Source organism: Notolepis coatsorum (genome assembly GCF_963971535.1).
Source record: "Notolepis coatsorum genome assembly, chromosome: 17".
In the NCBI taxonomy this organism is placed as follows: domain Eukaryota; kingdom Metazoa; phylum Chordata; class Actinopteri; order Aulopiformes; family Paralepididae; genus Notolepis; species Notolepis coatsorum.
In genome coordinates, this window is record NC_140181.1 from 47,746,775 (window position 1) to 47,758,098 (window position 11,324).

Genomic DNA, 11,324 nt, shown 5'->3' on the forward strand with positions numbered 1-11,324 from the left:
AGACATGTACAGTATAGGAACACATCCACAAACATATACTGTACATAAAGAGAGAAAAAGAGACAGAGAGAGACATACATAGGAACACACATATACATACAGAAAGAGATATACACCTATTGCTACAGTAGGTTTTTAGGGAGTCGTTCCTTATCTTCATTGGGGAAAGTGGGAGTGTCACATATTTGGATTTGATGGCGGCTTTTACTTTTTATATATCTATTGTGATGTTTCTTCTTGACTTGTAAAAGAAGACTTGTACAGCCCATGGGGGCTATTCGATGTGATCTTGGGCTATACAAATCAAATATTCGATTTGATTTGAGAGAGGGAGAGAGACATACTTAGGAACACAGACACACACATATACAGAGAGAGAGAGAGAGAGAGAGAGAGAGAGAGAGAGAGAGAGAGAGAGAGAGAGAGAGAGAGAGAGAGAGAGAGAGAGAGAGAGAGAGAGAGAGAGAGAGAGAGAGAGAGAGAGAGAGAGAGAGAGAGAGAGAGAGAGAGAGAGAGAGAGAGAGAGAGAGAGAGAGAGAGAGAGAGAGAGAGAGAGAGAGAGAGAGAGAGAGAGAGAGAGAGAGAGAGAGAGAGAGACATATGAAGAAACACAGACATGTCATGCACCTATGGACTATAAGAACATACACAAAGGTAATCGCACATACAAACACATTCATATACACACACACACACACGCAGTGGTAGACACACGTGCAAGCTGAAATGGATGGATATGTCCATACACACACACACACACACACACACAGCAAGCATGCATATGCATGTAATGTACACATGCGCTCACTTGCCGACACATACACAAATGCCCATGCGCACACATGGTGTAGTTCATTCCTTACAGATCCCTAAGGATACACGGACAGGCAATGCCTTTAGTTCAAAGGCACATTTATGTTCCCAACAGTCTGTACACACTCCTAGACTCGTCCCCGTAGAGAGGGGGACACACACGCACACTCCTCCAAACCATGAACGCCATTCAACTGGAGCTCTGTGTGTACGCTCTTTGTCTTTGGAGTGGCTGGAGGTTTTTCATCTCCATCATCAAAAGAAGCATTATTATTTTACTTGGCTTTTCAAATCAATGTAGAAAGGGCCAATTTTCTTAAGGTATCCAATATTCTTCCACAGCCTCACATTTCACCTTCTGGGGGTGGGGGGCAAGTTTAATAAGCCATGTCCAGGCAGGTTTTTATTTGAGTGTTGTTAAGCCACGAGGCAGCTCCTCACATTCAGACATCTTTCTCGGACGTAGAAGCGGATATGAAACTCAGCAGCATAATGTGCCTCCTCATCCTCCCCCTCCTCCTCCTCCTACTCATTGCTGCTGCTCCATGTGGAGGTTATGGCAAGAGCCTCTGTTGAATATGCAGTGCAGGGTCTCTCCCCCCCAATGTATTACAAGCCTGGCGCACCACTGGGCCTGACTTGTTAGTTACTGAAGCAGAGCGTCTCAGCCGGACAATTCACCAGTGTTAGCCACTGGTTACAATACTGTATGAACGCGCTACAGGTGATATCTGTCTCTTGTCTGGCTTGAGGACGGACGTACTATCTCGCTAATGTTACCGCGTGTGGAATGACATGAACCATCACAGCTGTGAGTTTGCTAACCTATCTGAGGTTAGTCAGATGTGTTATTTAGCAGGCTACATACAGTAACCAGCGTTTCACTTTGACTCATCCTCGTCAGTAAGTGCCTTACTTGCACGAGACAGGATAGAAACGAAATGCGGGAGATTAGCTGTTGTGTAGAATAAATCGGGTAATGACTTCCGAGTCCTATATACGTACAGTATGTAATGAAGAGGCGGTAGGTAAACTATACTTTAGCTGCTCTGTCCCTCTGTCTCTTTCTGTCTTGCTCGCCACCCTGCTACAGTAACACAGGCTACACACACTCCGCCTCTCCTCACATCAGCTTTGCTGTGGACAGAAAGGTTTGACGTTTTTTTTACTCTCATATTAGCCTTTTGACAGTTACTAGTCACATAATCTCTCTAAGCTATTTGAATGTAGCTATCTCTGATGCTTAGACATGTTCAATAGTACTGTGATTGAGATCCTTAAGGGGTTCACACGATAGACTCCAGGGGTGAAGTTGCAACATAGTTTTATTTTTCCATTTGGTTCGGTTAGCCTTCATGTTGCACTTTGTCAAGTGCACCAAACATCTTGAAGGTCAAACAGGCCAAAGTATCACATAACATTCACTGGCCATTTCAATACTTAATGTAAGGCCCTATGGAATCGTTTTTCAACGGCCAATCCGATGATTTCATCATCACATAAACTACATAGGGACTCACATCAGTCTGCTGGTCCGCACTGGGCCTCATGCCAGAAGAGGACAATCAGCTGTACAGTTGCTGATTCTAACAACTCCGCTGAATAATCCTGTGAAACCTTGCAAGGGGGGAACCTGTTTTCTCTCACCGCTATTGTGTTTGCAGCTGAGAAACAGCAGGGTAGTCGGTTCGCCTTGGAAATACGCCTTGTTTTCGCTAATTTAGACCGTGAGCAGCCCACAAGGATGCATACTGTACAATTGGTAACCGACATGCTCCACAACAGAAATGGTGTGAAGATGGGATGGAACACCGCTTATCTATGAACAGATAAATATGTTGTAGTGTAATATTGGGATTTACCTTCCACTTTTCATGCTTCTATGCTGTCGGTTCCAACCCAAATGTGCCGATATGTCTCTTTGATTTAGGCACAGCCACTCAACGTCAGGAACCTTGTGGTGGTTTGTACAAAGTGCTTCACAGCAGTGATGTAGACACAAAATACACATATAATTGGCATAATATACAGGCATAAAATGAGCACAGAATTTACTCCCGAAAAAAAAGAATGTAATATATTTCTGTCATTAAAATGTATAAAATACCCTATATATATATCACTCTGTTGATGCTTTTATCACCTTATACTATCATACTATAATTTAAGCACCTTATACTATCATCAACATTAAAAAAAATTAGAGTGTTTATAATTTTAGAGCAACCTATGGTACGTACAACTCTTAAAAGTATGTGCATTGCAGTTTGTGGGGTATCACTCTGGAATGGTCTGGATGCAAGTATAAAATTAAGCAAAAATATCAATCAATTTAAAGGTAGCTTATGGACACATATAAGAGAGAGGAGCTTGAGCAGTAATGTGACTGCCTAATACATATTTTTTCTCATTTGGATATTTGGATATATAAAAAACTGTACTTTTATTTTATTTTTCATTATTTGTTATATTATTTGTATTTGTATTGAATTATAATGTCAAATATTGTAAGGCAGGGGCTGGGCTCGATAAGTTGTTTTACTTCCCCCTGTTCCCAGTGGCGTCGCGTGGGTAAAATAACAGGGGAAGCCAAAAAAAAATTATTAAAAAAAAATGTATTAAATATTTTTATTAATATTTATTTTTAATTTTTTTTAAGTCAAGCAGTCACCATGTACACTACAGTATGGCTCGGCGGCCAGTCAAACTTTCTTTTTATTTATTTAACAAATTACAGAATGGGTACAATACAGTACGGCTCAATACACACAATTGTATAAGGGGATGCAGACCAGAGAAAGACGTTTGTCTTGTTTACATCAGGGTCATTAATACTGCTGGAGCATTGGTTCATTTTTGGTCCGATTTTTCCTTGCACGATTTTGCGCGCCGCGTGGGAGCAAATTCGAGACACATATTTGGTTGCAAAAAGGTGTCCCACGGTCTCCTCTATGGCCGTGAATATCTTCATACGGATCGGAATCACGGCGCGCCCGTGGGACACTTTTCCGTTTCGGCGAGTTTATTCCACGCTTCGCTTTCGGTTTTCCTTTTCTAAGCATTTTCGGGGCTACATGTGAATGAGTAAAAGTTGCGGGACGCCCAGATGTTTCCACGATAGAAAGCTTGCGTGGATCCCATAATAGGCTCACTTAATACAGCGTTTTTAAAATCACGCGACATTTTCAGGGTCGCAAGCCGACCTTTTCCCCTCGTTTTCGATGATGGAAGTGATTTAGGAAAAGCTTCGGCACGCCGAGAGGTACCCGTGGATTTAATCTCGCGAGGATCGGGGCAATATTCGGCTCGTGGGAGCAGTCACGGGTTAATACAATGTTCAGAGTGCAGAGGGGAGGTGTGCAGAGGGGAGGCCACACTCAGGATTCTTCTCACAGCCCCGTTTTAAACTTTTAGGGTGTGGCAGTCAGCTCGAATCTGATTGGCTAGGATCGGATTTGGACTCTAGATACATGAATCACATGGTTGAGGCTGGAGAAAGACACCTACCCCCTGCCTCCTCTCCTCTATAGCTGCAGTGAGCAGTGAGTCTGACAGTGTGTTAGAGGGAGTGAGAAGGAGAAGAGGGAGACATTTAAAAAGAAAAAAAAATTATAACACAGATGCACAGATGAAAAAGAATGTAAACTATATTAAAAAAAAATTATATATATATATTTTTTTTTTTCATATTTCATATTTGATATTAATTCATATTTTATTAGGGAGGCATGGCTTCAGTTGGCTTCCATAAGGATTCGCCACTGCCTGTTCCTTCTCGAACACTTATTGTATGGAAATAGTCTTTGACTATTTACCCTTTTGTTTTTTAAACTTGTTTTATGTTTTTATGTTTGAGACAAATGAAAATCAAATAAAATCAGTGCATATATTTTTTACCCAAGGTAGAATCTGTAACGTCATCAAATAGGGACCTCTAGGCAAAAGAGCCCCACTTGCTATTGCACTTTGTTTACATATTTTGTAGGGCTGGGCGATTAATCATGTTTCAACTTCATTTACGATTTTGGCTTCCCACGATTATGAACAAGATAATCGAGATAAAACTATTATTGTGCCGCACGCTCTGTTTGTCTTGTGTTGTAAATGCAGCGCACTCTTCCTGCACAGTGGTGTGCTCCGCTCCTCAGGCCCAAACAGTAGTTCCAGCTTGTGTTGAGAGCTGAGGAGTTATTTTTCTCCAGTTATTTTGAAACATTGTAACTTATATAGATGTTGACAGAAAAGCAGCCTTTGGTCGAGAAGAAAGGTAAAACAAATCCAGTCGTCATCATATGTTCTCAAATCAAACAGTAATCGTGTTTAATAATCGTGACTTCAATATTAATCAAAATAATCGTGATTATGATTTTTGCCATTGTTTTGGTTAGATGTGTGTGTTGGAGTTGAGTAACTTATTATACTGTCTTGGCAGAGCTTGAGGTCCCCTCTCCCCACTCAACTCCACCCACACAGCAGACCAAAACAATGGAAACTATGTGCAATAACAAGCAAGGCTCTTTTGCCTAGAAGTCGCTGTTCGACATTACAGATTCTACCTCTAACATGCACACTTGCATATTTTGGCTAATGTTGGAATATCCCAAGTGTTCAGGTCATTATGAACAGGAAATGATGATGCTGTTGAAGAAGAAATACTCAAACATCTTCACTATTCCCTCAGTATATGGGCGTGCATGTAAAGGCTATAAGTGTTAGTGCCACACTGTACACATTGAGTTAAACTCATCCCTATACACCTTTTTTGTTTGGTTTTTTGTTCAAACATACATTTGTTCTAGTCCAGACGCCAACGTCTCTAAATACAGAAATGCAAATGGTTCTCCTGACCTACAACCTCAGGGTAGGCCCGGTGACGGTGGGTTCAAACAAAGTGTAAAGCCATTACTTTTTCGCTCATTAACCGCAGGGAGGCCTTCTGCACCCCCCCTCTTGTCCCAGCCCATTAGGTTATTGTATAGACTTTCATCATGGAGAAACAGGGCTGGTATGTTGTCACCACGTCACACCGTGACTTTGCTCTAGGTTATTACCAGGCGCACTTGATGGAAGGCCTCGTAACGCCCCGGCCATGCATCCTCCTCACCGATCGGTCCCCCAGCCACGGCTCCCCCGCCATTCATCAAATACCAGGGAAAGTGGCAGACTGTAAAACGCCACCATTAGCTCTCTGTGGCTAATCATCGGTGCTAATACCTCCCCAGCTGCACATTGTCAATGACGATAGGGGAAGGGGCTAATGTTTCCCCAAATTGAGGAAGAGGCTATGTGGTCCTCTGCAAGCTAATGGGACGTTTATTGGCTTTGGTACTTAGTGTCGTTATTCATCAAAGGGGGGAGTTGAAAAGCAACATAGAAAATACACTACTTTAACCCTTTGGTTGCCGTTCACGAGAATTCTCATTTCTGTGGCCCAACGGTTGAGTGCCGAAAAACAAAGATTCTTGTTTCTGGGTCGTTATTTCTTTTATTCGCTATTGCCATTCATTTAATCGCTATTGCGCCCGCTATTGCACTCCATTTGAAACGATGTGGTTTGTTTTCTGGGCCGAGCTGCGGTGTGCAGGCGGGGTCTAAATACTCCGACAAGACAAGCGCTTATAGGGTCCCCCCCCCCCCCCCCCCCCGTTCATGTTCAATGCTGGATTACGTTGGACACAAGATCGCGATCAGTATTTGGAATGGCGATCAGATAATTGGATTATTCTTTTTGCAGTACATCATAGACAAGGTAAGGACTATATGTTATCAATCTTGCGTTGATCCGATGATTTTTTTTTCCCGCGATCGGAGCGTGTGTCTGTGGTGTGTGTGGGCCGTGTCCCGTTGGTGGCGATCGAAGCATAGTAAAACGACCTCCCCCCCCCCCCCACCCTTTCTTGCATGCATGATGAAACATAATACCGATGATCTAGTGTTGATTTCAGATTGATTATTGATCCAAGCGAGAAATGGCACGATTTATAATGAAATGCAGTAAAACGCTGTTTGGCGTCGTTTCCAGAGATTACACAGAATCACTCTAAAACTATACTCATATTCACCATGGTATAAAACGGTAATGTGTGGATGAAAAAATTATCTGTTTCTTGCATGTTGACCGGAAGAAACTCACTGACAATCGACTGTGTTATTACATCCATAGCTATAATATTTAATATAGGTTTAGCACTGCAAACACCGGCATTTATCCCCATTGAACAGAGCACTGGCACTCACGGCCAACAGCGCCCTCTGCTGAACGGCACTGGATGTGTTAACACTACAATAGGATTCTTCAAGTGATATTCAGTTTGATTGAAGTTCAGATTTGATGTTTAGTACATACTGGACGGTTACATTGAACATCTCCTATAATAAGCAGCAGAGATATGGAGTGACAGGAGAAGGCCCTTGTCTGAGACGATTAGACGATTGGCGCTGACACAAGAATGTGTCCTGCAAAAACCAAGATAAACATGCCTCTTGCTACTTAGCAGGCCAACTCTGCGCAACACCAGTAAGTACGATACGAGCATAAATGATCACAGAACTGTGGCACAGTAGTTAAAACAACACCACATAGATCAATATCACTCTGTAAGCTAATATAATACATTATAGACCTCCCATCCTACCCCAAAGCCCCAGTGAGATAACTGTGGCTAGATTAGAGATGTTGGCTGGTGCATGTTTTTTCTGGATCACTGTTTTCTCTTTAACTGACTGATAAAGCTTACTTTTATCTCCTCCCCCACGCGGCTCCAGGCGTGCCCGGCGGCCGGCAACATCGCACACCTGGAAGCGGATCTCCAGTGGGACGGGGACGCATCACCCTTGCCTTGTGATGACAGAGGAGACCAGCCACTCCAGGAGCTCCCCTACGCCCCTGTCCATGCGCCCGTCATCACCCTGGGGATGCACCTACCCCGGTGAGCACTCGAGATAGCCGTCGTCATGGCTTTCGCGCATTGGTCCGAGCCGTTTGCGGCCCACTACCAGACGCCTAGGGGGCTTATTGGTGTAGAGCAAATGTGATGCTGTTTTCTGACGTGATATGACGTGCACTGTCGATGTGAAGACGGTTGAGGCGCTGTGCGAAACCCCCCTGGGGAAATGGCGCCTCGCTGACCTTTTCCGGTGTGAGTTTTGGGCCGATAGCATCAGCTACACACCAGCTGTTCAGTTATCGGCAATTGTTGTTATTGAATGGAGGTAAGTCAGAGAGGCGACTGATTACACACAGACTATACAGTAAGACCTGGTAGCGCTTATAAGCGGCATGGCTGTAAAGTATCTCATGTGTGATAAAAAGCCACTATTGACTGCGGCTCGCTACACACGTCAGCTCTGGACACCAGCTGGTTTTATCTGGCCTTTTATCTCAGTCCAAATCCTTGTGCAGGCTTCCATTACACCACACTGCTCCACTGTATGGCTGTCTACCCAGGGATCGATCACTCGACTGCTGTAATTGGCAGCATACAGGCTAGTATACAGTCAATAATGGATAATTCTGCTCTGAGACAATTTAAAGCAATATTTTTTTGTCAGCTGTTAATTGCCACTTTCGAGCAATGCTCTCAGTGTAAACAATTGTTCCTTAACTCAATGGCCGCCAACAACGATTTAATACGTGTCTGTCCGCCAATGGAATAACGCCAACCACGTATATACGTTATTGGATCGTTATTTCTTTTATTCGCTATTTCCATTCATAAATCACCCAGGATGACTGTGGTACCATATGCAATGTGTCTGAGATCGCAAAGGTCCAATACCGCCACCTGGTGGTATGCGCCCAATGTCGCACTTCCTTTCTGACTCTGTGTATGACTCTGTGTATCATTGAAATTCCTCCGGGCGGAGTTTTTGAGTAATGTGGACTGAGGGGTATACCTGATCGCATTGAATCGCTTTCGGGACGCCAGATTCATTATGCTGTGGGGGGTTATGGCGTGGGCCAAATGGACATATGATCTAGCAGATGGCAATCAAATAATTGGAATATTCTTTTTGTAATCTCACCGGCCGATTTAACGTAAATTTCAGCTTGGTTGTGCATTTTTTTCATAGCCATCGCCCTGATCAGCGTATGCTGTTGTACTAACGAATGCTGTTATTGACAATCAATTAATCAGAAACGACCCCCCCCCCCTTTCATGCATGCATGCATGATGGAACATAATATACCGATCATATGCATTTGAATTTTTTATTGTAGCGTGTATAGGGACGAAATGCCAATGGATTAAGTATAATATGTGTCGCAGTATATTACTAGCCTCCCAGGAATTACCCTAAACCGCTTTAAAACCATACTTATATTCACCACGGTATAAAACGGGAATGTATGGATGGAAAAAATATTCCTTTTTCACATCTTGAACGATAGATACTCGATGCCAAATGGACCATAGTATTGCATATATAGCTATAATATTTAAATAGTTATAGCCCTACAAACAACGTGAGGTACTCCATAGGTTTAATGCGTTGGCAGCACATAGTCATATCCCGTTCCCAACGTGGCGGACAATGAGTTAACACAGCTGTGAGCAAATGTCGTTGGTCACAATCACGGCTTTGGAATGAACTTACGTTAGCTACCAACAGTGTTCGAAGAGGATATCATTATAGTAGAAATACATTCAACAGACGCAGCAAAACCCGCAAACAAGCAACTGCATAAGAGCATAGAGTTTTGTAAGTAAACATCTGTTTAAAGGTATCTCACAATCATCAAGTCAAAACATAGGCATTCGTCGGTGTGTGGAATGACCCACTTTTAGATTGTCTTTGGTGTGTGGAATGACCCACTTAATTGAGAAGTGGAACAATGAACTCTGCAGAACTTTAATTTAAGTTGCAGCGTGTGTCTAATGGAACGGCACTTTGAAATGAAAATGACGGCTGGAATATTAATCGTGTGGGGCTGAATTAAGATATTACTCTTGGCGAGGGGGGAAAGCGTGAAATTGATACAGCCATGGAAGAAAACGTGCTCATTTGATGAAGTCTATTGTTGTCTTAAAAACGCCTGGGCTGTAATTAGTTTTATGAAGGCTTAATTCTCCCACAAGTAAGACGTTTTAGACCAGAAACATTCACTATCCGTTTTAGCATCACGATAAATAAAAACATTATCTTTAATTTACCATGTGCTTGCACTTTAGCCAGCCATCTGTGCCCCTGCTCTCATGCACAAAGTATTTGATGTCATCATTGGAAAAAGTAAAAGTTATGGATGTTACCATGGTTGTGGGCAAAACAGGTGGCCCCTATGATTAGAGATAACTACCAATTATGGCAGAAAGTCCCCAGGCGCCCGTTCTCTTCCGCCATATGTGTTTGCACTGCTAGACGGATAACGCCACATTGTTGTTTTACCACATTTTGGAAGGTCCACCTGAGTATTGAAATACAGGTTGAGTTTGGCGGGATGACACAAAGCCAACAAATTTAAGTTATCTCCTGCCATATGCGTTTGCGTTGCTAGACGGATAACGCCACATTGTTGTTTTACCACATTTTGGAAAGTCCACCTGAGTATTTAAATACAGGTTGAGTTTGGCGGGATGACACAAAGCCAACCAATTTAAGTTATCTCCCTGAATGTAAAAAAACACCTTGAGTTGGAATTGGAGTTATCATACACACCTTGCTGTTCCTAGAATGGCTGAGACGAACAACAAAGGGGTTCCTAAGATACGATAAGATGATCCTTTATTAATCCGCTTTGGGAAATTCAGGTGTCAAAGCAGCATGGGGGGGGGGGGGGGGGTACAGAGCTTCACAGTCCACAGTATCTATATACACTATAGATACAATATAAAATATAAATACAAATACAATATAAAAAGTACAAAAAACAAGATCGTCCAGTGAGTGCACGTGGATATGAGTCTCGAGTTCTCACGTCCCGAGTTCTGACAATGATAGTTCTCCTGACCACAGAGCTGGCGTCCGAGCCCTTGGTTGTAGAGCCTGATGGCTGCCGGTATAAAGGACCGGCCCAGGCGGTTTGTGGTGTGTCAGGGGGGTATGAGTCTTTGGCTGAACGTGCTCTTCATTCTGGCTAGGTCCTCATAGAGGGGGGGGGGGGGGGGTTCTCCAGGATGGCTTCTAGCTTTTTCCTCATCCTCCTCTCACCCACCACCTCTAGATTATCCAGCTCACCACCCACTATGGAACTAGCCTTCCTTACCCCCATTTAAACATTCCTTCCGCCTCCTTTTTGCAATCACAAATTACCCTCATAACATGTTATGCTAGTAAATTATGTCGTGGCAGCGCGGACACTGAACTGAACATGGCCCCCCACCCCTAGCTGCGGTAAAAAAAAAAAAAAAAAAAACGTTCAATTAAGTTTAAAGGGGCACTTCGTAAAAAGGAAGATGCTGATATATTTTGTATACAATCGTATCCAGGAGCTTGAGTTGACTGGAGCTATCCTGGCTGCAATTCAATCCAACAGTCAAAGATATCCTTTAGTCGACATCGATTGATATGAT

The 11,324-nt window shown here is 43.1% G+C and overlaps 1 protein-coding gene across 1 annotated transcript in view; it reads left to right on the forward strand.

Annotated features, from left to right (window-relative positions):
• The window catches only part of nphp4 (nephronophthisis 4), a gene marked incomplete at both ends in the record, with an annotated part of 904,050 nt that overhangs the window by 515,232 nt on the left and 377,494 nt on the right, over positions 1-11,324 (forward strand). The window contains one exon of the mRNA XM_084333446.1: positions 7,579-7,742. Coding sequence (XP_084189572.1) covers positions 7,579-7,742 — 164 coding nt within the window. The remainder of the gene's footprint in view (positions 1-7,578; positions 7,743-11,324) is intronic.